This window comes from Macaca nemestrina, chromosome 16 (genome assembly GCF_043159975.1).
Source record: "Macaca nemestrina isolate mMacNem1 chromosome 16, mMacNem.hap1, whole genome shotgun sequence".
NCBI lineage: Eukaryota > Metazoa > Chordata > Mammalia > Primates > Cercopithecidae > Macaca > Macaca nemestrina.
Window position 1 is genome coordinate 99,058,040 of NC_092140.1, and position 26,326 is coordinate 99,084,365.

A 26,326-nucleotide genomic window follows, 5' to 3' on the forward strand; every position below is an offset into this window, starting at 1 on the left:
ATATCAGCATATAGAAATTAATTACTCAGATGAAGGTAGGGCGTGAATCGATACGTAGAAAACTCTGTTAAGTGTGTCTGCATGTTAGGTATTGTATCTTGATCTGTATGTTGAACTGGTTTCCCGAAGAAATCATAAATCTGGGAAAAGTCCAGCAAAATGTTACTGATGTTAGGAATGGATGCAGTAGTAACAGACTGAAAAGAATGAGAATCTTCTTTGGAAAGATACTGGTTAATACATAAGATGCGATTATAAGGCTGAATGATCATACACCTTACCGTCTAAACTGGGACACTTTGGGAGTGGAAAGGCGTGCTATTAATTATGCCATGACAACTGGTGCAAACTGTTTCTGGCGAAGTGGGACGTGTGATCACTCTGTTACAGGGTGCATATGGGTTTCTCTTTTGTATCCTGGAGTTCTAGAATTAATATTTCTTTAAACTCAAAGGGAGTAATCGTAGAATAACTAAAAAGGCAAACAATACCCGAAACATAGCAAATGCGGCGCTTTCAAACTGAAAATACGAGAAAAATTGTAGGAAAATAGCCTGTCACATGCAAGAGTGACACCATGTTGAAGTGAAACCAGTCATAATGGACCAGGGTTTGACTCCTGCATACAAAGGCTTTCCCGCAGCAAGGTCAAAAGCAATGCCTGTAGTGTTGATAATGCCTCGTGGAGGTGCTTATCTAACCTCTCCAGTGGTCGCAAGTTTCCTAAGAGAGTCTGAGGCCTGCCGAGCTGCACATGTGCTTGTCCTAAAAGCTTGCTCTGTGAAGGGTGTTTTCTGGAGGGTGATACGGGGGATACACCATCTCTCAGCTGCCAAGACATTGCTTTTGTTCGTGAATTTACCATCTAAGCCTGTCCTGGAAGTTTCAGGCCTTTAATAGACTTGTTCATAAGTCCCTGTTATATTTTTCTTTCTGAGAAACTGGATTTGTTAGCCTCTTTCATTGGCCTCTCAGCTCCCTGAGCCTTTCGGAGTATGTTTGCCATATAGGAGCAAAAGTTTATAGTTAAATGGATGGTAGTAATATTCTTCTATGCTGTGTAACAAGTAATCAGAAATTTAGCAGCTTAAGTGAACTCATGTGATCTAACAGTTTCTGTTGTAGGTAAGCCGTGCCCCCTGCAAGGCTGTAATCAGTGAGCTGGCCAGGGCTTAGGCCACATCTGCAGTTGCAGTTGGCAGTGGATCTGCTTTCAGGCTCACTGAGTGTTTCTTGCAGCTGTTGAGACTAAGGGCTCTGGGCTTTTTCTGGTTGCCAGTTGGCAGCTGCCCTTAGTGCTGAGAGGCTGCCTACGTCCTTGCCATGTGGCCCTCTCCATAAGCCCTCTCAGCACGGCAGCTTGCTCCTTCCAAGCCAATGAGGGAGTCAGGGAGCAAGTCTACTAGCAGTATGGAGTCTTACATAATGTCACATAGTCACAGCAGTGACATCCCATCTCCTTCGTCATTTTCTACTGGTTAGAAGGAATTCACAGGTCCTGCCCATATTCCAAGGGAGGCCGTTATACAAAGGCATGGATACTAGCAGGCTGAGATCGGGGGAGCACTGTAATTTCTGCCCACCACAGCACTGCGTTGGCGATAGCTTCTCAGTGAGAAGCCTCTGACTGAGGTTTAATCGTGTGGTATCTTACTTGTGATTATTTTTGTGTGAAATCTAGTATAGTTTGTTAGAACATGTCTACTTTCATTTAAGTATACATCTATCTATTTACAGCACTTTAAAATTCATTTTTGATGGTGGCAGTACTGTGGCTTGGGATAGCATATCCATTTCTATATTATTGACAATTGATTTTTTTTTGTTTGCTAATATCCCCACTTAATAGATCATTGATAACTGACAGTCTTTTTATACAGCGGATTGAAGATGGTTGATTTATTATGACATCTATCATGTATAATCATGACATATCTCTAAACATGATTAAAGTGTTCAAGTTCTTCTTTAACGACACCTAGAATTATTGTTTACTTGAGGTTGTTTTAGGCTCATGAGGCTTCCTGGACAACCCTTTGTTTAAAACGAAGGAATTGAGGGAATATATTTTGTAATATGGAAGACTACTGGCACACATCACCTGATGTGAAGGGGTATCTCTTTCTGAACAAATGCAGTAGTTGTCTTTGTCACTTATTTGGCAGTTAATAATGTATTTTGCTTTAACCATATCTAGTGTTTTTTTATTATAGGAAAACTTAAATGTATATTGACGTAGACAATATTATGTACCCCCAGGTACCTATCACGCTTTAGTTAACGCAAAAAACATCTCTTGACCAATGTTGTGTCTTTTTTACTCCCTCTAACTTAGACCTTGCCAGGTTCTTTAGGAGCAAATTCCGAATATCATTTTATTACTTAAATATTGTATATTTACCTTTTTAATATGTTTGATCTAGGTTCTCCTTTTTTTATACTGAATGCTCCCTGAGCATATGAACCATATGCATATTTCAAGTTTTAGCCTAGTGGTGCCTTGTGGGTAGTCAGTACATATTTGGAAAGCTATACATAAGTACACACTTAGAAGTCAGAAAAGTCTGTCTTCTCTAATTTAATGTGAGTCGACTCTACAAACTAATCTAGAATAAGTTACCTATCTATTCTCTCCATTGAAGAAGAATTTCACTTTTTTGAATTACCTAAAGGGTATTTATTTATTTATTTATTTATTTAGTTGAGGCGGAGTTTCATTCTTGTCACCCAGACTGGAGGGCAGTGGCGTGATCTTGGCTCACTGCAACCTCCACCTCCCGGGTTCAGGCAATTCTCCTGCCTCAGCCTCCCGAATAGCTGGGATTACAGGCAATGCACCACCATGCCTGGCTGATTTTTGTATTTTTAGTAGAGATGGGGTTTCACCATGTTGGCCAGGCTGGTCTCGAATTCCTGACCTCAGGTGATCCAGTCGCCTCGGCCTCCCAAAGTGCTGGGTAATTACAGGTGTGAGCACCGCGCCTGGCCAAGGGTCTTTATTAAGATCTGTTTTCTTGTTGTTATAGACTTGGACTTAGGAGCCTTGAAGTTTTGTTGCTTCTCTAACAGTCACAGTTTGTTTTGAAAGGAAGGCAGTGGGTTAAACAGAACATGGAAAGCGGTTTATTTTATTGTAATCACCTTACTCTCCCACTTTCAGCAGTGTGACAGAAAATTAGGGTCTGTTTAAAATAATATTTTGATCTCAGGACAGGAGTCATTTGAGAATCCTACAGCAGAACTCATGGTGCTGCCTGAATTCTATGTAAAATGAGCCCTGTTAAAACAAAGTTCATATGTTTTGGGATGGGATATTTTAAAATTCAACTTGGGAAGTAAAGGAAAGCATGTTTTCCTTCTTTGCTGCTGTCTCCCCTCCCTAGCTAGCTTCTGGCAGTAAGAGTTTATATGTAGTTATATATCCATATGTAAAATAGCAGATTTGTAATCTATATATTCTTTAATATTTATTTATTTTTGAGACAGAGTCTCACTCTGTCACCCAGGCTGGAGTGCAGTGGCGTGATCTCGGCATACTGCAACCTCTGCCATACTGGTTCAAACAATTCTCATGCCTCAGCCTCCCTAGTAGCTGGGATTACAGGCCTGTGCTACCATGCCTGGCAAATTTTTGTGGCTTTTTGGTAGAGATGGAGTTTCACCATGTTAGCCAGGCTAGTCTCGAACTCCTGGCCTCAAGTAATCCACCTACCTCGGCCTCCGAAAGTGCTGGGATTATAGGGGTGAGCCAGCATGCCCAGCCTCCATCCACCCAATATTTAAACGTTTGAGTATATGAATGTTTAGGGATTTAGATATAATTAAAGTTTACTTAAAAATATATATAAATGTTGTTACGATAGAGATTTGAGATCAGACAAAATAAATTCTAAATGTTTTCATTCATTTTAAGATTATTTATTTAGCTGAGACAGGGTCTTGCTTTATTGCCCAGGTTTTGTGGTCTCAGCTCACTGCAACCTCTGCCTTCGATGTTTAAGGTATTGATTTTTCCACCTCAGCTTCCTGAGTAGCTGGGACTACAGATGGCTAATTTTTTTTGTTTGTTTGTTTTGGTTTGGTTTTTCTAGTAGAAATGGGGTTTCACCATGTTGCCCAGGCTGGTCTCAAACTTCTGGGCTCAAGGGATTTGCCTGCCTCATCCTCCCAAAGTGCTGGGATTACAGGCATGAGCCGTAGCTCCTGGCCTTGTTTCAGGATATATATTTATTTGAACTGTTCATAGGTATTTTCAGCATCTGTGAAACATTTAGTTAGAACATGTCTACTTTCGTTTGAGTGTACATCTGTTTACAGAACTTTAACATTCATTTTTGATGGTGTCAGTCAGTGAGTACTGTGGCCTGGGATAGCATTTCTATTTCTATAATATTGACTTTTTTTTTGTTTGCTAATATCTCCACTTAATAGATCATTAATTACTGACCTAGTCTTTTTATAAAACTGGTTGAAGATGGCTTATTTATTATGACATCTATCTTGTACAATCGTGACATCAAATCTTTAGGCATAATTAATAAAATGTTCAATTTCTTCTTTAATGTCATCTAGAATTGTTTGTTTGAGTGTTTTTAGGCTCAGGAGGCTTCCTTGGACAACCCTTTGTTGTTCAAAATGAAGTAATTAAGAGAGTATATTTTGTAATATGGAAGACTTTAGGGGACCTGATTAGAAAGTAACTCTTCTCTTTTCTGACAGATTTGGGAGAAAGCTTACCTTTTATGTGGGCATGTTGAAGTATGTTTTCCTACCTTGAAACTCATTGAAATTTTATTTTTCCACCCTCTCAGTTGCTGACTTATTCTCCCCTTTTTCAGTGTCTCTTTTCAGAATATACCAGAGAATGAGCTTATATGGCAAGCCAAATGTGATAGAGAAATTTTAGAAATTGAACTGCTTTTGATCAAAACACTTTTTTATGCTACCTTTCTCCAAATTCTGTCGTACAAGTTGTTAGTAACCCTATAGAGAGAGCTTCTTTAGTTTTTTTCATTTATAGGGCAGTCATACATTTCAGTCATAATGTGTGACTAATAACATTTATTTTTCTCACAGAGTCTGGCTCTGTGACCCAGGCTGGAGTGCACTGGTACAATCATAGCTCACTGCAGCCTTGAACTCCTGGGCTCAAGCCATACTTCTGCCTCAGGCTCTCAAGTAGCTAGGACTACAGGCACACACCACCTAATGGGCACACCCAGCTGATGTTTTCATTTATTTAGAGATGGAATTTTACTATGCTGCCCAGGCTGCTCTCAGACTCCTGGGCTCATGTGATTCTATTGCCTTGACCTCCCAAAACATTGGGATTACAGGCATGAGCCACCACTCCCAGCCCCAAATATTGCTTTTTAAATTAGAATAAAATTAGAACATTTTTCTGAATATAAATATATATATATTTTTACATTTCAATATGTAGTATTTAAGAAAACATTGTTAGTGATTATTATTGGAATAGTGGTCTGAATGAAACCTGCTTTGGTGTGGGCTGAGAGTTTCTGATCAGATTGATTTAGCTCCAGATATTCCTCCCATTATTGTAGATGTAGTAGCAAAGCTTTTTATGTAATTTAGATGATAATTTATATTCTGGGAAGAGTAGACTACTTTGAAGTAATATTATTCTTGTTAAACTATATTATAAAGTATGCCAAGCTTTCACCTTTAGGATAAGGCTAGAGTCATGGTCTTGCCAGAAAGTGGGTGATCTTTTATCTGAGAAGAGCATGACAGTGGTGAGAGCAGAGAAGAGCTCATGGCACTTTGGTTTTTACAGCAGACACAGGAAAAGGACACTCCTATCCTCAGAGTACTGCTCTTGTTAACGTGCCCACCAGCTCCTCACACACACGTAGAACTTGAAACCAGTGATCTTTTAGGACAACCAGACCTACGCAAATGCAGAGGAAACCCTCATGAGATACTTACACTAACCATCTTTCGTTCACAAAGCTGAACAGCCAACCAGGGATTTCCAGACACTCGAGGAAAACCAAGAGATTGAAACATGGAAGAGTCTCCTTTGAGGAGCAGTAGTTTAATGAGTGAGGGCTGTATTTCTGTTCCTTTAGATTTTTTTTTTTCCTTCCTGTACTGCTTTTTATTGGAATGATATTTTGTTTACGTTTTGCTAGTAATCTATATGTTTTTTAACATGTGTAACTAAAATTTTTTTGTTTGAAGTTGCTAACATTTCTTCCGGCCCCTCTCTACTTCACAAGCCAATCTCCTTAGCACACATTAGCTACCCTTCAAGTATCTACTCTTTCTAGTTAATTGCTTTTTGAATACACCAAAGATAAAGCATGGAAGATATAATTATAGAAGCAAATATAAATGTTATAATCCCTGAATATATGAGGAAGTGGCTGAGAGGTGGAGGAAATGAGGGATAGCAGGAAAGGTAAATGTGCTTATTTCCTTTTGTTTCATAGGCCGGATTTCTTACGTGCTATATGAAAATTGGTAAATCTAGCTAAAGATTTAGATGCAGAACCAGTAGAAGCACTAGAACAATACTCTACCCAATGACACGTAATAAAAATTAGGAGGTGGCCTGTGAAAGGAGAGTTGGGAGGTAGTGTGTCAGTTTCTCTTCCTACAAAGTGCAGAATTAAGAGCTGTTGACTGAGGCATACAATATATTATTTAAAGTTATGATAATAATCATTAAGAACTAAAACTGTTAATGGGGGTTGTCTCCAGGGAAATGAACCTTAAGGGAGGGAGTGGTGAATAATACTTTGAGTTTTACACTCACTTTACAGTTTGGATTATTTTTAGATTATTAACTTACAGTATTTATAAAATAAAAAGTTTTACACAAAGCATATGAAAGGGATTTGGTGCTTGTTCTGATATTTTAACTGTCCATAGGAAGCTAACCTCAGACTTTTACATAGGTTAAAGATTGGTCTCTTTTCCTTCTATTTACGTAGTAGCTTTCAAAGCCAAGTGTACTTGAACAAGGTACTTCACTCTACTGCTGCAAGTTTCCATCATGTTGCTCAGTTTGATAAAATGATTACTTAGAAAAATCTAAATGACTCATGTTTCTAGTCATACCTTTACATAATGCTTTACGTTTTACAGCACTTTCACATTCACTATTGGATTTCCATAACCCCGAGGTAGGCAGAGTAGGTATTTTCCTGTATGAGATGGTGAGGAAACTAAGACTGAGAAAGTGACTCACCCAGAGTCAACGTGGTGTGAGAAGTGGTGGTGGCGCTCACTGCTCACCCACTCACCAGGAGGGTTTCACACCTGCGCAGGCTTCTGGCCTACCATGGCTAAAGTGTCTCTTACCAGTTCTTACCTTTCTTTTTTGTAACGTACCCACACTCAAGTTCCCATGTTGATTGCTTCCTGTGTTCTGAATTAGTATTCACATTGTGTTTAACGTATATAAATCTGTTTATTTTTAAAAATGAATTTTACTGCATTTTGAAAATGCCACACATAAACTTTGAGTGTCATTCAGCCCTTGTTATTTCTGTAGCTGCACAACACTATTCCTTCCTTCCTTTCATGAACTGATCTTTTTGTCCAGAATTTTTCTGACACCCTTGTTTTTTTTAAGTGTCATGGCTTGCTGATCAAAGTGGTGGAATTTAAATGTTGTTGCCTTCAAGAATTAGCTAATCTTTTGGACTTGTGATACTTGTGTAATCTTTTCGGACTTGTGATTTGGCCTTATTTGAACCCTGCAGAAATGGTTTTCATCCAGGAAATTTGGGATTTCGACAAGTGACTCACTGAAAAAACCACATTAATTGTGGGGAGGTAAGCGTGCTCAGCTCTTGTGTTGGGCCCCAGTGTGATACCCTTGATACAATTGATTTAATAATACCTTTGACTAGTCATTCCAGTGTCTGGAATTCCTCAGGGATGGTTTCTGTCAAATTCTTTTTTTCCTGCAAATACACCATATTTTCCTCTGTTTTTTGGCATGTTTTGTGATTTTTTTTTTTTTTTTTTTTTGTGAGAACTGAACAGTTTGAATGTTGTAATGTGGTGACTCTGAAAATCAGATTCTCCACCTCCTCAGTAATTGCTTTTTTGAGGCTTGCAGTCATCCATTTGTATAATGACTTTTCTAAACCAGTTTTGCAAAGTCTGTATTCCTTGTTGTTTGTGGTCACTGAAGTTCTGTCTTACTATCTCTGGACAACTATGACTTGACAGAAATTTAGTATAATGTCTGGATCCCTATCCCCCTCAATAAAGGGAAAAAAACAAGAAAGATTGCAGCCTAAGGGGATAGAAACAAGAGCAAGCATCTGTGCTGTTTCCCGAGGCTACTGCCAGGCTGAGCAAAATGCACAATCCGAAATTGTTGAAGGGCAAGGCTCCCGCTGCCAGCCCTGTTACTAGGCAGCTGCTCTAGGAGGTGGTCCTGTGCCCGCCTCTGGGGATGCTGAGGAGTAGGGGATAGTAGCTGGTTTGCATGCTGTGGTCTCTTCTCCCTTCATCAACCACTGCCCTGGGTGTTTAATGTCTGATGAGGGTCTAAGGTTCAGAATAGTTGATTCTGATGTATTTTTCAGCTTAATGGTTTTGTTGGAAGGACTAACCCTTGGAGCTTTCTACTCTGCCATTTTCCATGTCGGTCACTCCACTGATATGTTTTGGATGTGACCGTACTTCACGCCAGTTGCAGCCAGTTTTTTTCTACTTCCCCACCATTTATCAAACAGTTGTGCTTTTTTGTTCTTGTTTTTGAAGATACTGAAACTGCATTAATGGAATAAAGTCCTTTGCAGCATTTCTCTAACATCCTTCACAAAAATTGTGCATACGTTTTATTTTCTATTATTATTAAGAGATAGGGTCTCACTCTTGTCGCCCAGGTCATAGCTCACTGCAGCCTCGAACTCCTGGACCTAACGATCCTCCTGCCTCAGCCTCCAGAGCAGCTGGGACTATAGACATGCTCCACAACATCCTCTGTAGAGACAGCATCTTGCTGTGTTGCCCAGGCTTCTCTAGAACTGCTGGCCTTAAGCAGTCCTCCTGTTCTGACTTCCCAAAGTGCTGGCATTATGGGCGTGAACCACTGCACCTGGCCTACGCACATCTTTAGAGTGACACTGTCATTTTCTGAGCTGTTGATGGTGTGGTTGCTAAGAATGGTTTTTATTTTTGCAGAACTTAAAGGTTGTTTTCAGTTCTTTCACAGTTTTATAGCTGGAAAATGGTAAGGGAGAACCACATTTTATAGGTCAGGGGAATCGAGGTCTAGAAAACAGGGCTGGCAGAGATGCTGCTTTATTCTTTTCACTTAACTCTGGTTTAATATTCCTGTTGTCTCAGTGACACAGAGCTACAGGTCACTTTCTTACTGTGGTAAGAAAATGAAGAACTCTGAGACAGTTCACAATATGAGTACCTTTTTTTGTTTGAAGTGTATGGAATATTCTGAATATTTGATATAACTATGTAAGTTTGATGATAATTTGCTTTTTATTAAAGGATGAGTCAGAGTTCGCATATGGAATCTGGAGTATGAACTCTGTTACTATAAACTAAGTCAGTCCATAATGTAATTTGTTGATTTTGGTTTCACTTCAACTTAGTAATACCTTTTATTTATATAGTGATTTCTTCTCAGGAGTGGTAGGTACTTTACAGATACTTTATTATACTATAACGTAGGTGTTGGGAAAAATAGAAGTGTTCATGTATTTATAAGTGGAAAAACATCAACACAGGTTTTCTCATTGAGCATAATCACAGAAATCTGTTATCCAAGTCAGGTGTCTGAAGGGTATGCAGGGTGGCAATCCAGGGATCCTTGCTTTTCATAGAGCTGAAACCTTATTTGGTGAAATAGATACAGAAATTGTCAAGAATATGGTAGAAAGAGCTTGATGAAACTTTCTTGTAATTTGTTCACCAAAGTGGGTGAATCCCTGCATTGAAGACAACGTGAAGATGCTGAAAAAACACATCTTGCCCCCTTTTTGCCTTAGGTAAGGTGCCAGTTACGGAGTTCAGATATAGTTATGTTTTAAATGTTTGGCATCCATGAGAGTATTTTATTAATTTTTTGAAAGCTTTTTGTATTGTTAGGAAAGTAGGATCTGTGAAGTTTCATTGTGCACACTCAAGTATGTTGTTATGCTGAGTTTGGTCATATTTGAGAATTTCCCTTTTGATGTTATTGTTAAGCCAAATGTGAAGGCTTGACAGAGTGGTTCTTGGAAAAGCCAGTATTATCACTACTGTCACTTCTGACAGAGATGAAGTAATGTGATGTCTTTCAGTAGCTCATTGTCTTATCGTGAACATTTACAGATCAAAAGCTTGGTTTTTGTTTGTTTGTTTTTTGGCATCCAGTGGTCTTATATTTCCATATCTTAACTGAGTTAAAAGACTTAAGGTAAATCCGAATCTTCTTTTGTTCTTTCTAAATATTCTCTGTAACACATTTAGCCATGAATTATGTGGTGAAACTTCATTGAAAATACTGAATAAAATAATTGGAATACTGTGCCTTTTGATATGTCAGATAGGAATATTGAGTTTCTAGTGGACATTTGAATTTTTGAAAGTTAAAATTACATGCCTGTTGGTTTGGTTTAGTTATTTTAGCAATGAATTATAATATTGATTCAGATATGTAACTTGTTTTTTATTACATAAGTGGAGTCCTCTGAGTAAATTTAGATTTGCAGTTATTTGCCCAGTGATTAATCATAGAATTGGATTTTTTCTGAACTGCTTAGATGAGAAATTTATGTGTTTTAATATGTTACATATGTGCTTCTGTGGTGGCAGCTGAAGGAGAAATAAACTACTTTTAATTTCTTCTGGGAAGAAATTCTGTTTTTGAAAACTTGCCAGAAATCTTCCCTATCAGGTTGAAGATGTTTAGGAGTGATATGGAGGGTAGGTTGGGAGGATGGGATATATACACAAACATAAACACTACTGGACAGCAAATTCATATTGTTTCTCTTTCTTCCTGCAACGAAACAAGTGGTTTTCAGAAGACTTGTGATAGAGAGGAATAGAGACAAAGGCCCTTTGATCATATGATTATTAGAGCTTGATAATTGGTTGTACAATATTTCATTTCTCTCAGAGTTAGCAACATGTTCTGAATTCTCCATTAGTGTTGGCAAGTGAACCTCTCTGTTCCCTTTTGTGTCATTGGTACCATATCGTATCTTACCGAGGGTCACTTTGCTTTGTGCCAATTTCTGATTTTAAGCTTTTGCAAGCTTCCGCCACGTGTACTGCAATGGTGCAATGCCAGTTTTAGGTCTAGACCTTTCTACTTTTTATGGTGCACATTTTAACTTCGATGGGATAGTTAAAAACAGAGGAGGCCACTAGAGGAAGTATAGCCCAAGATTCTTAGGATGACCGCAGATCAGTGCAGAACCCCCAGATACTTTCCCTCCCAGCCACAGAAATTGTGTCAGGACTGTGTTTTTTGAAAGACTCATCCGAAGGAAAGAGTAGTAGATGGCACTGTAGTTGGGATGGAGGAAGATGGGCAAAGGAAGTTTGCTTTGGGCCTGTTGTGCCAGGCCTTGTTCTGAACATCTTCTATACATTTTTCACAGAAACAGGCCGTGTTGTAAGTCTTATTTGCCCTTTTTTTGCAGATTAGTAATTTGGAGCTCAAATGTTTAAAAAAAGTTATTTGTTCTAAATTTAAACTTTGGTAACTCTACAGTAGTGATGCTGTTTTAGAATTGTAGCATTTGGGGTTTGCAATAGATGCTACAAATCTGGTCTCCCATCTTGCTGATGAGAAAACTGAGGCAGTGTTTTATTGCAGTGGTTCAGTAGTTTAGTTTATATTAGAATGGGGACAGGAATGTAGCCTTCTGGTTTGAAGGCTGTCACTCAGTGCCCTGCCCAGCCTGTAGTTGGAACGTTTAAATGCCTACTCTTCGTAGTTCAGGGCTTTCATTGTACCAACATGAAAAGCTATGATGAAAATACCCCTGAAGAAAGAGTCAAAGCCTGGCTCATTTGGTTCTGTTTGTGCTATTCCTTTCTGTTAGTTTTCCTTCTCACAGGCCCCTCAGCTGCAGGTCTGTTGGAGTTTACTAGAGGTCCACTCCAGACCCTGTTTGCCTGGGTATCACCAGTGGAGGCCGCAGAACAGCAAATATTGCTGCCTGATCCTTCCTCTGGAAGCTTTGTCCCAAAGGGGCACCCGCCTGAATGAGGTGTCTGTCGGCCCCTGCTGGGAGGTGTCTCCCAGTCAGGCTACACTCCCAGTCAGGGACCCACTTGAGGAGGCAGTCTGCCCGTTATCGGAGCTCTAATGCCATGCTAGGAGAACCACTGCTCTCTTAGAGCTGTCAGGCAGGGATGTTTAAGTCTGCAGAAGCTGTCTGCTGCCTTTTGTTCAGATATTCCCTGCCCCCAGAGGTGGAATCTAGAGAGGCAGTAGGCCTTGGTGAGTTGCAGTGGGCTCCGCCCAGTTCAGGCTTCCCTGCCGCTTTGTTTATACTGTGAGCACAGAACTGCCTACTCAAGCCTCAGCAATGGTGGACGCCACTCCCCCTGCCAAGCTCCAGGGTCCCAGGTCAATCTCAGACTGCTGTGCTAGCAGTGTGCAAGGCTCCCTGGGTGTGGACCCGCCAAGCCAGGCATGGGAGGGAGTCTCCTGGTCTGCCAGTTGCGAAGACCATGGGAAAAGCACAGTATTTGGGCAGGAGTGTACCCTTCCTCCAGGTACAGTCACTCATGGCTTCCCTTAGCTAGGAAAGGGAAATCCCCTGACCCCTTGCATTTCCTGGGTGAGATGACAGCCCACCCTGCTTCCGCTCGCCCTCTGTGGGCTGCACCCACTCTCCAGCCAGTCCCAATGAGAGGAACCAGGTACCTCAGTTGGAAATGCAGAAATCACCCGTCTTCTGCATCGATCTCACAGGAAGCTGTAGACCAGAGCTGTTCCTATTCGGCCATCTTGGAAGTGACTCTGAGTTCCATCTGTTTGTGAAGCTTTTCCAAGTTCTCCAGCACTCAATGTTGTTCCTGTCCAGACTTGCTATAGTACATCGTGTGTTGTGACATAGTTTGGACACTTATTCTCTTATCTCTGTATCTTTAAATTTATTTTTAAATTGATTTTTATTTATATGTGATCATGAAAAGCTAATTTTTATTCACTGTCTACTCCCCAGTTGAATTATGATTTTGACATTTTTCTTATGCTTTTGTATATAAAATATAAAAAATTTCAACCTACATTGAGAAATGAGACCCAGTACATACATTTATATTTCCATATTGAAACAAAAGTTTGAGAAGCCTTTGTTTACTCCTAATAAAGATGTGTATCTGATCTGTTTTACTGAAAAAGAAGATGGTAGTGGTCCACTGCAAAGACCTCACCACTCACTAATGGGTGCCACACTTTAAAAATCATGTTCTCCAATTACTAGCACAGGGCTAGAGAGAACACAGGTAGTCAGATACTGAATTTCACATATCCCGAGGCCTACTGCTTTGATACTCTTTTTATGATTCCTCAGACTCATTGTGTAGATATAATGTGTTTTGTCATAAATATTTTCATTGCCTTTGATTTGGTTTCAGGGCACATGGTGTTTTCTAGAACAGGTATGAGGGTTAAGCCTTCTCTTTGACTCTTCACCCTTTTTCATCTATGAGATAAACTTGTTTCACCTTTATACTTTGGATTCATCTTTACAGCTCACATTCACTTCTTTGTTGTGTTTATACCCTTACACCCTCACATGGGCTGCTTCCTGTGCCTCCAGAACTTTTCTTATTTTACCAAGTCACATGCTTTTCCCACCTCCGGGAAGCTTTTCCTGCCTGATTTGGCAGTTCTCCTTTGTGTACTGACCTGATCTAACTTAAAATGATACACACTGCATTCTAAAATATGATTTGAAACATGAAACTGGAGCAGTGTATTGAATTTTCTCTTTATGTGTGTTAAAGTTGTGTGGAAACTAATAGTTTGGCTAACTATTTAAATACATTTTCCAAATGATAGATGCACATTCTTTTTTCTTAAATTTTCAAAATTACTTTTATTTATTTATTTATTTTGATAGATGCATATTCTTTTGTGTTTTCATCATTTTTAATTTCTTGGTAAGGTGTACTGTTCTGTACTTTCTGAAACAGTATATACTGAATGTAACTTTTCAAAATGACATATCCTCATAGACACCATGTTTTAGCCATAATCTAGTTTTAGATGTAGATGTTGTGGGCCAGGAGATTTTTAAGTTAAGGAATTACATTAATTCCAGATTGAATTAATTGTTTTCAGTTTACTTTTGTGTAATTTTTATCTTTTTCATAATGGCAGAGTGAAAGGAGTGAAAGGTAGATAGTTATATGTTTTCCATGGTTGACTATGTAAAAATTATTTAATTGCAGGATAGCCATCTCCCAGATTACTTTTTTCCTATTTGCAGATATTTTTGGGTTGCTCACAACATTTAATATATAGTTACTTTTATATTATCAAAATAATAGGCCAAGGGTATCTTTGTAATTTCAGCCTATTATTATTTCACTTGGATGGTGATTTCTGGGTGTGAAAAGAACAAGCCCTCATCTTTTCAAGAATTCATACTAGGTAAGTTGAAGGAGATACTTGCCCCATTGCCTGTGTATTAGTCCATTTTCATGCTGGTGTGAAGAAATACCTGAGACTGGGTCATTTATAAAGAAAAAGAGATTTAATGGACTCTCAGTTCCACATGGCTGGGTAGGCCTTAAAATCATGGTGGAATGCAGAGGATCAGCAAAGGCATGTCTTCCATGGTGGCAGGCAAGAGAGCGTGTGCAGGGGAACTGCCCTTTATAAAACCATCAGATCTCATGAGACTTATTCACTATCACGAGAACAGCATGGGAAAACCCATGCCTATGATTTAGTTACCTCCTACTGGGTCCCTCCCACGACACGTGGGAATTACGAGAGCTACAATTCAAGATGAGATTTGGGTGGGGACAAGAGCCAAACCATATCAAGCCTACAAATTCTTAGTATTGGACAGCTGTTGTTGAGGATATGATGCTATTTCCTAACTCATTCAGGACTTTGTTAATGTTTGACTTTTAATAGACTATCCAACATTGTATATTTAATGTTTTAATGAGATTGGAAGAGCCGTAAAATTCATATGTTGCTGGAAATGTGGGGATGGAAGGTACTATAGACAGAAGTTTTACATCTGAGGAAACTGAGGTCTGGAGAGAATGATCTGTCTCAAGTCATTTCCAACTTAACATCATGGCCAAGACCAGACTCAAGTCTGTAGCTTTACTAGTTTAGTGCTACTTGTAGTATACCGTGGTCTCTCTACAGCAGTTCTGTAATGGATCCATTCTCCCGTGAAATCTCTGTAAAATATTTCCTGTTTTTTGTTTTGTTTTGTTTAGTTTTGTTTTTTTGAGATGGAGTCTCACTCTGTCACCCAGACCAGAGTGCAGTGACGCAATCTCAGCTCACTGCAAGCTCCACCTCCCAGGTTCATGCCATTCTCCTGCCTCAGCCTCCCAAGTAGCTGGGACTGTAGGCGCCGCCACCACGCCTGGCTAATTTTTTTGTATTTTTAATAGAGACGGGGTTTCACCGTGTTAGCCAGGATGGTCTCAATCTCCTGACCTCTTGATTTGCCTGCCTCAGCCTCCCAAAAGTGCTGGGATTACAGGTGTGAGCCACCGTGCCTGGCCACGTTTCCTGTTTTTAATGAAACTTGAGTTTTCATTAATAACCTTACATTGACAGGAATATTGGCTAAAAAATACTGTCTGATATTAACCTTGTTTAGTTCTTAAGCACATCCACTAAAAAAAAATTTTTAATGTTTATTTATTTATTTATTTTGAGATGGGGTCTCACTCTGTCATCCAAGCTGTAGTGGTGCGCTGCCGGCTCACTGCAACTTCCACCTCCCAGGCTCATGTGATCCTCATATCTCCGCCTTCCGAGTAGTTGGGACTATAGTTGCGTACCACCATGCCTGGCTAATTTTTTGTATTTTTGGTAAAGATGGGGTGTTTTAGTCCGTTTTCACACTGTTGATACAGACATATCCAAGACTGGGAAGAAAAAGAGTTTTAATTGGACTTATAGTTGCACATGGCTGGGGAGGGGTCAGAATCATGGGAGGAGGAGAAAGGCACTTCTTATGGGGCGGTGGCAAGAGAAAATGAGAAAGATGCAAAATCAGAAACCCCTGATAAAACTAGATCTCGTAAGACTTACTCACTACCACGAGAACAGTATGGGGGAACCACCCCGATGATTGAAATTATTTCTTACCAGGTTCCTCCCACAACATGTGGAAATTATGGAAGTACAATTCAAGATGACATTTGGGTGGGGACACAGAGCCAAACCATATCACGGGGTTTTGCCATGTTGCCCAAGCTGGTCTTGATCTCCTGAGTCCACCTGCCTTGGCCTCCCCAAAGTGCTGGGATTACAGGCTCGAGCCACCATGCCTGGCCACACCATTGAGTTTTTACTTCAGCTTTTGCAACTTTTATATTTTGAAGTTGTATTTAGTTCTTTTTAAACATCTGCTTAGAGTCTCATCTTTGTTCTTACAATCAATTCATTGTCATTTGTTGACACATATTAGACATTTGTTTTACATCCTGTGCCTGTCAGTAACTTTTTGAGTTTCATTCTGCTGTCTGCATTTCTTCATGGGGCTCTTATTCATGGGGCTTTCTTTTCCTGTGTGTTTTTGTAATTTTTGATTTATGAATTCAAATCTCTTGGCATTGTACTTGTAGGAATTCTTTGTGGGTGGATTGAATTCATCTCATTCCAGAGTGAATTTGTGATTCTGCCTTTTGTGGAGTAGAAGAGGTGGAAGGAGGGCACTCTCAATTTAGGATTTCTTTGAATTCTCGACTGAGGTGTTTTTTTTTTTTTTTTTTTTTTTTTGATCACAGTTTGTGGAAATTTGGGTCACAGACTTTTAGAAGGGCCTAGTTATAGTTATGAGTTTTGGAAGATACTTCTTCTTTCTTCCTGTCTCTACTCCTAAGTGCCAAGGACAAGTCAAGCAAGTTTTCTTGCTGTTTCTTGTAGTGTGGGATTATTACTGGTTCCCTTTTACATTGAAGAGAAACTCTTTGGAGATCTCGGCTTCATGCTCATATTGCCTGTTGTCCTCCCTGTCTTGAGTGGGCCCTAAGTTTTAGCACCTGTTTCCTGCATACCATTCCATTCAGCTGCTGGAAGAGAATTTAAAGGTCGCTAGGGTCAGAAAATACCAGCAGTGGGAAGTCTTTGATGTTTGCTTATCTCTCGTAATTACCCCATCACTTTGTTTTTTGATTCCTGCAGATTATTTTTATCACTAGCTCAGTTAATAGTTATTTTTCGATTTCACCTATCTTTTGATTGTTTTCATCAGAAGGGCCTGAGTATCTAATTACTTCTTCATGATGAATTCTGTAGGAAGGGTACTAAGTCTCATCTTTTGCCTAAGTTACAAAAATGGGCACAGAAGTCAGAAAAAAATGTCTTCTTCCATTTATGTGTGTCATGTGCTCAGACAAAAATAAATTAATTCTGATACCTATGAAGACTCCATAGCAGAAGTACTACTTTTTGTTGTTGTTGTTGTTGTTGGAGTTTTGCTTTTGTTGCCTAGGCTGGAGTGCAGTGGCGCGATCTTGACTCACTGCAGCCTCAGCCTCCCGAGTAGCTGGAATTACAGGCGCCCACCACCACACCTGACTAATTTTTTGTATTTTTAGTAGAGACGGAGTTTCGCCATGTTGGCCAGGCTGGTCTCAAACTCCTGATCTCAGGAGATCCACCACGCCTGGCCTGGAGCAGAACTTCTTAACTCACCATCATGCCTTCCCTTTATCCCAGTAAAGAACCACTGATTTCATAAAAGCTATTGTTAGTTTTGATAGGGTCATACTTCTTAAATGTGGTAATGGAGCTATTATTATTGAATGTTTACTTTTTCTAGGCTCACTTTAAATTTTTGGGTGATTGTATGACTATTATGTGATATGATAGAATTTGTCAGCCTTCAACAAAATCCTTCAGGAATGTCTTAAAGATGGTTGCAATCGAACAGCAAAATTTTGACTTTGCAGTTGGTTTTCACCAGTTATGTCTAACTTTGGTGTTGAAAACGCTGTTAAATTTAAAAACAACTCAGCAGAAACCAATTGCTTAGTATAATCTTTTGCCTTTTTAGTTAGCATTAGGCTAGAGAGAGGAGTGTACCCTGATCATTTCTGTTGAGGAAAACCTTGAATGCATGCAATAAGCATGCTTCTCCTGCATCTGCAGAATCTGCTGCACAGTCATTACCACAGGAAGGCATAGTTTATGGTGCTGTGCCTTAGTTTAGAACTGTAATAAGGTGAGTACTGTTCCTTCTTTGTACTTTTCATTTCAGTCTGCTACCGTCAGTCTGTCCTAACCATCATTCTTCAAGCTGTTGAAGTGTGGACTTGGCTTGGCATATATTGATGTCTTAGACTTCCCTAGAGTTTTGTGTTAAAACAGTAATGTCTTCAGAAGCATTGATGAAAGTCATCAGAAACGATAGAATGTTGAGTGAGAAGGAATTTTAGAAATCACATAATCTTTTAATTTTCTGAATAGTTTTAGCCATGAAAATCTTAGTTCATGTAAAGGCTTACTTGAAAACCCAGCAGAAAATTTGTAACTGGGAGTTTTGAAAATCACTGAGGATTCTGACCCTTTTATTTTGCAAATGAAGATTCTTAAATCCAGAGAGGTTAAATGATGATGATCTACAGCTCTTTCTACCTTACCACTCTTGGCCTACTGTTCTCAGATTTCTGAATTGGATTATGGTTCTGCTTTGTTGTTAGGCTGTGTGGGGGAGTACAGTGATGATACCTCTGGGGGCCGCTTGAGGGAATTGGCTCTTGTCTGCTAAACTAAGGAGGGTATCTATTTTTTTGTATTATAGCTGTCTTGTTTTGTCTTCTGATTTTCCTCTTGTCATTTCTTAGCTTTTGCACGGAGCAGAAAAGATGTATTACTGTGACTGTTTTCTTTTTGTTTGAAGGGAAGGGTAAGAAGAGGACCAACATTTATTGGACACCTGCTTGTGTGCCAGGCGCCACCAGCTGCCTTAGAAAAGTTAAAATTCTGTTAATTTATAGTCACCCTATAAAGTAGTTGCTAACATTTTTCTTTGTTGGGAAACTGAGGCATAGAGAGACAATACCTGACCCATAGTTGAAACTGCTGTGAGGACAAGGGGGTGGGAGAAGAGCTTACTAAGCAGGCATGAAAGTACGTGGTACATATGGTGACAGGTGGACATGTGGGGTGGTTAGAATACAAAGCGAGTGGCGTGTGATTCGGCTAACAGTGGAGGGATCATCTTCACCCGTTAACTTGTTCTTAGTGCATCTTAAAGGCCAGAAATGCCTTCCTAAGATGTATGCACTGGTATTTTATTGTTCTAGATAGGTAAGTATTTGAGGTTGTATTTTGGTTGATGGCACGTTTCTTCTGTTTTGGTGGGGGGAAAGGATTATACTCATTTGAATAAGCCAGTATCAGTTTGAATTTTTACGACAGGTGTTAAAAATCCAGGTTTGTTGGTTATTTTCAACATATATGAGGGACTTTTGAGCTGGCAGGGTGAGGGGTAGTAGGGCTTGCCATATTCCCATCAGTTTTTAGTGGATCGTGAAGTTACTGTAATCATTGAATTTGGTATTGTTATGACATATTGCTATCCAAATTTAGAAATAAATGATATCTGTTAACTAGTGATGGTATCAAGGTTTTATATAAAACCAAAAATTGATTTCCCAAGTCAAAAAAATAAAGACAGTATCCTGTATATATGAGGTGTGAAGTGCTGGTTGGCTGGAAGATATTAGAAGAAACGTCCTGTTTTGGTGGAACTTGACTGCCAACTCACCATGTGCCTTTATCAGTCCTCCTTTTCAGCCTAGAGCTGTCAGGAAATTGAAGACTCAGTGTCTAACAAGGGTTCTGGGCTTCCCAGGTTTAGGAGTCTTGTGCAGGAAGGAAGCAGCAGATGTGGGATTCTGAGCACTGGTGCGTTGTTGACTATATGCCCGGTGTAGCTGAAGAGGCGTGTTGTCTCTGCAGCTCTTCAGTGTGACATTTGGGTATTTTTTGAGCAATGTCCTATCAGTTATACTTATCTAGTATGTTTTCCTGGGAATTTTCAAGGTAAACATATTCAGAGTCATATTAGCAGAATTGCTTTTATTTCCCTTTCAAACTACATTTTAGAGTCTATTTAGTTGTATCTGCTTATATGTCATCACCCACCATGGTGCTCAGGGCCACATTTCTGCCCCTCCCTTTCACATGGTCTTCAGGGACCACAGGTGCACAGAATTGAGTTGATCACACTCTTGAAACTGTGACACACTGTGATTGTCTGTGTGAGGTCATTGTTTCTTGGATTTTGTTTTTTTCTCCTTTACCCCATTCCCAATTCCATGGCCCATCCCTCTTCCAGCACCACTCAGGTATATAGTATATTTAATATACATTCTTCAGTCTACTTTCCATGTGCTATTAAACACACACACACGTTGGTGTTTTATGTTAATCTAATTTTTCTTTTTTTCATTTAACATTGTGTTTTTGAGATGCTCATGTTTCTTTGTGTAAACCTAGTTCATTTATTTTGGCTCTACTATGTAGTATGCTGTCACATTTTACGTATCTGTTTCCCCAGTGATGGACCATCTAGACTGCTGTCAGCTGCAATCATAAATGATACTGCAGTAAACATTCTTGTCAGCTTCAGTTCTGTGTAAGAATTTCAGGTTTATACTTCAGAATTGCTAGGCCACTGAGCATGTGCATATTTATATTTAGTTTCACAGAAGTTTGGCTCTCAGAGATGTGTGCTATCAGATTACACTCCTGTTAGAGTACATGATACAGCAGGAAATTTCATTCATTACTTAGAAAAAAAGAACATGTTGTGAATGTAATTCCTTGATCCAGGCTTTGGTTCTGTGAGAAAGTTCCTAAAAACCAATTTTTAGCCATTGTCAAAAGCCTTTACTCTTCAATATCATTCTTTCTCTTCTCCTTTTTCTTTTCTTTGTGTTAGGTCGCAATAGGGATCACAGATAGTTTTTTTTACAGGGTGTTTCTAACAGCCGTGTAGTTATGACAGCACTACGAACATGCAATCGTGTAACGATGAGGATATGCTGTGAGAAATGCTTCATTAGGCCATTTCGTCATTGTGCATGTGAACATCATAGAGTGTTTCACACAAACCGAGGTGGTAGAGCCTACTGCACGCCTAGCTAGATGGTAGAGCCTATTGCTCGAAGGCTGCAAATCTATTTAGCATGCTCCTGTGTTTTCTAGGCAGTTGTAACACGGAGTAAGTGTGCATCTGAACACATCTAAACGTAAGAAAGGTACAGTTAAAAATACAGGGTGAAGGATACAGACACACCTGTGTAGGGCAGCTCCGCTGTAATCTGATGGGACCATCATGCTGCGGCCCGTCATTGACTGAAGCGTCATTGTGTGGCGCGTGACTGCTATAAATACTAAGATTTTTGTTTTTCATTTTCTAGGGCGCCAATGCTTCGGCATTAGAGAAAGAGATTGGTCCAGAACAGTTTCCAGTCAATGAGCACTATTTTGGATTAGTCAACGTAAGTATCCATTGGTACACTTTTAGAATCATGTTTGGAAGGAGTTTTAAAGACGATGAATGCATTTCATAAGTTATTAAAGAAAAATTGTTCTTTTGTATTAATAGAATTAAATGCCAAGAGACTTGATTGGGAATTTTGAAATGATCTTCAAGGGAAGGGAAACAAAGTTGCCTGTTTTTTTTGAGACAGAGTCTCGCTCTATCACCCAGGCTGGAGTGCAGTGGCGCCATCTCGGCTCACTGCAAGCTCCACCTCCCGGGTTCAGGCCATTCTCCTGTCTCAGCCTCCTGAGTAGCTGGGACTACAGGCACCTGCCACCACGCATGGCTAATTTTTTATATTTTTAGTGGAGACGGGGTTTCACCGTGTTAGCCAGGATGGTCTCCATCTCTTGACCTCGTGATCCACCCGCCTTGGCCTCCCAAAGTGCTGGGATTGCAGGTATCAGCCACTGCGCCTGGCCAGTTGTCTCACATCTTAAAATCTTAGAATAGTTTCTAACTTGTCAATCTGATTGTCCCTATTTTGTCAGAAATTTATCATAGCCAAAATTTAGTGTTAATATATAACCTAGTCCAAGTGAACTCTTGATTCTTTGAGAATGATTTACTTGACTAAGTGGTAGAAATGTACAAGTATAAATTTAGCTGTGCAAATGCCTCCATGTATCTATGGGGTATTTGACAATTTACTTCTGTCATTGTACCAGTGCTAGAGATATAAAAGTGTGAAATGTGGGGAAAGAGTACATCCCAGTTCTTATGGAGGTAATTCTAGTAATTACACATTTTTAAGACTTTAGGAAAATTTGAGAAGTTTACCTGAATGTTATCTGTTCTGAGTCACTGGGGGGTATCACAAACCTGTGCTATATGATTGTTGTGGTAGTTTATTTTATACTGTTGTACTGTACTATTAGGTGAATCCATGGCAGATGTTTTAAAATGCATATATTGATAAAATAGGTAACACAGTAAGTTATATTGAACAGATTGGTGGACTCTAAATATTAGTCCATACATAGGGCGTTTGAGATGGGTTTCTCATGGATTTGAGGAAGGCAGTTGAAGTGATGTGTGTGATTCCCTGTGCTTTGGGAATTGTCTCTGTGCACTATACATATAACCTATAACAAAGAATCATCACTCCCCTACCTTTCTCTCTGTTCAGAACAGGCTGCTCATTACTCCTCTCGCTAATTTTTTTCTGGAATTTAGCCTTATATTCTAATTTAAAAAACAGCATTTCAATTAGAATTCTTAACAATAAAATTAAGACAAGCAGGAGAGAATAAACTTACTAAGAGACCATCAGAGGACCCTTTGTCTTTATCCCCTAGAGAGATTCATTTGATGAATAGAAATAGAACTTCTGGTCTCTGTGCCTCGTTATTATATATAAAATTAACATATCTACAGGGGTCACAGCTCCAACTATTAAAGGTTGGGAAACATTGTGAATTATACTCAGAAATAAAACTGGTCAGAGTAGATGCAGCAGAGCTAGTGGAGTGGTTAATTCCATGCAGCAGGCTGGAGTGTGGTGGTGTGATCACAGCTCACTGCAGCCTTCACCTCCTGGGCTCAGGCAATCCTGCCTTAGCCTCCTGAGTAGCTGGGACCACAGGCACACACCACCATGTCTGTCAAATTTTTAAAAAAATTATTTGTAGAGATGGGATCTTGCTATATTGCCCAAGCTTTTTTTTTTTTTTTGAATGGAGAGAAGGAAAATAACCACAAATTAAATTAGCAGAAAATTAAACAGAGTGGTTGCTCTTAGTGCTTTGATGACAACCTGTTTTCTGTTACTTTCAATTGTAGATATTTTTGTCTTGTAAGAATATTTTCACAGATGATGGCTCTTATGGCAGCTTACTCTTAGTGAGGGATAATTACCTGTCACTATAATTTGTATAATACATAGAATGAGGATTTCCTCTTAGCTTATCTCATAGATACAATGCTATTCCTGATATTATTGGAAGTAGAGAGGAGAAATACTGGTGTGACTTGAGGAGCTTTGGATGGGGAAATTTGCTGTAAAGTATCCCACTTACAAGCCAGCTGTTTACATCGTCAGCTAAATTCTTTGAAAACAAGTTTTAACTGGCTAAATCAAATTGCCTTTTTTCCTTTTATATTGTAGCTGGTTAGTACTTATTTTAGTAGAGCTGATAGAGAGTGATTTAAACCACAGTTTAGTGTATCTTTCCTACTTGTAATATAGTCTGTGCATTGTTTTTGAATAGCTTTTTTTCATTGTTTTATTGTATGGTTGTTTATTAATTTTCTAATACAGGTGGGCCTCAACACACAAGTGGGCTGGCTGCAGGAACTCCGTTTGCGAGGGTGCTGTGAAACGTGCTTTTCCTGTCTTCTGAGGTTTTAAGCTGTTTGTTTAAAAAAAAAAAAAAAAAAAAAAAGGAAATGTGCTTCCCTTCAGAATCTTTATTATACAATTATGATTCCTTTTCTAGTCTATCATATAAAAGGCTATTTAACCTGAATTGCTTCTAGTCGTTAGTTGGAGCAGGGTCCATTATAGAAATAAATAAAAATGAAACTTCCCATTTTTAGGTTATAAAGTTCATTAGGGCAAGTGTCTCTTGGTTCTCTTTTGCATTGATTTCATTCTCATTCAGTTTCTCCCCGTCTGATGGCCATAGGTTACTTGAGGTTTACATTGTTGGAGAGTCCAGAGAATATCCATATCAAACCTGGCAAAAGAGCTCCGGCCCAGGTCCTCTGGCTAGACTCTACCAAGTGTCCAGCCTTGTTTTAGGGGCCGTAAAGGCACTTTGATTGATAACACAACAGTAATTTGCATAGAGGAGAGAAAGCAGTTCCTACAAGGAAGCATGGGGCAGTGGAGTAAGAACGTAGGGTGAGGGAGTGACATCCATTGGAGTATGAAAAGAAGACTTCTGGGTTAGGTACTCATTGTCTGGTCTACTCTGCTGGAGTAAGAAGAGTGGTGGGTAGGGGAGTGTGGAAATACAAGGTTCTAAAATAGGGTCACCTAAGCAAGAACTGGTTGGTGGAAGAGGGCATTCCCTTAGAACATCTCAGCATGTTCACAGAACAGGCACCGTCACCCAGGCCCAGCGTGGGGGACAGGGAGGAAGTTGTGCTTCTACAAAAACAGTTCCTTTTCACAGTTTTATTTTTTGCTTTTTATTTATCTGGATTTGTTTGTTTGTTTGTTTTTGTTTTTGTTTTGAGAAAGGGTCTTGCTCTGTCACCCAGGCTGGAGTGCAGTGAGTGATCATGGCTCACTGCAGCTTCACCTCCCTGTCTCAAGCCATCCTCCTGCCTTTACCTCTTGAGTAGCTGGGACTACAGGTGCACACCACCATGCTCATCTAATGTTTTAAGGTTTTTGTAGAGACAGGGTCTCACTATATTGCCTGTGCTGGTGTTGAATCCCTGGTCTCAAGCAATCCTCCTGCCTCAGCCTCCCAAAGTGCTGGGATTACAGGCATGAACCACTGTGCCCAGCCTCAGTATTTAAACAAAGTAATGCTATTGACATTATGGTGGTTAAAACCAGTAGTCTCCAAATAAAGTGTGTAAGATGATCCATTGGGAATGGGAAGAAAATATTAGAATTTATGATGTTTATTTTTTATCTAAAAATGATAGACTAAGCATTATTCTTAACATAAGGATGAGACTGGTGCCTGTACTCTATCTGTATATGATATGGTTGTATGTTACTACAAGTTCCATGATGTCAAATGGTTGATGGCATCATCCTCACTCATTTATTTCTGCTGTGGCAGATCTATTATAATTTAAATGTAGTTTTAGAGAATTACATAATTTTAGTTAAAAGGTTGTTTTAAAAGCAACTATTGGCTGGCCACAGTGGCTCATGCCTTTAATCCCAGCACTTTGGGAGGCCAAGACGAGAGGATTGCTTTGAACCCAGAAATCTGAGACCAACTTGGGCAACATAGTGAGACCCTGTCTCTAAAAAAAAAAAAAAAAAAAAAAAAAAAAATGCTGGGGGCATAGTGGTGCATGCCTGAGGTCCCATTTACTCCAGAGGCTGAGGTGGGAGGATATTGAGCCTAGGAGGTTGAGGCTGCAGTGAGCCATGATCATACCACTGCCCTCCAGCCTGAGTGACAGTAAGACCCTGTCTCAAAAAAAAAAAAAAAAATAGCTATGAAATGATGAAGGGCCAGGAACTGTTCTGAGTGTTTTACGTGATGATTCATTTAATTCTTTGAGAAATTCTAAGAGATAGGTGCTTTATTGTCCCCTTTTTGCAGATGAAGAAACTGATAAACAGAACCGTTTAGTAATTTCCCGAGGTCAGATAATGGAACCAGACTTGAACCTAGACAGTTTGGTTTCAGATACTCTGTGCTTCATTACTGTGCTGGGGGGCTCTCAAGGCAAGCATTTCCTGAATGGATTCAAACTAATTTGGTAGATAGGACCACAAATTGGATGCCATGATTTAAAAAGTAAGGGTAGGTAGTGAGGCTCTCCTTCCCTTGTACCTATGTATCTTTACAAAGGTGTCTTTTTCAGTTTTGATAGCCATTAAAACCACATACCCAAATAACTGAACATAAACCCAGGCTATCAAATTACTGCTTTAAAATCTAAAACCTTTACAAAAATATATACCC

General features: G+C 39.5%; 1 protein-coding gene across 2 annotated transcripts in view; it reads left to right on the plus strand.

Moving 5' to 3' along the window:
* Positions 1-26,326, plus strand: part of LOC105490214 (ubiquitin specific peptidase 12) — a 124,022-nt gene that overhangs the window by 51,665 nt on the left and 46,031 nt on the right. For both annotated transcript variants that reach the window (XM_071081511.1, XM_011755619.2), the window contains one exon: positions 21,598-21,678. Coding sequence is in view for 1 of the 2 variants with exons in the window: in XM_011755619.2 (XP_011753921.1) it covers positions 21,598-21,678 (81 nt within the window). In the remaining variant the exon portion in view is untranslated. The remainder of the gene's footprint in view (positions 1-21,597; positions 21,679-26,326) is intronic.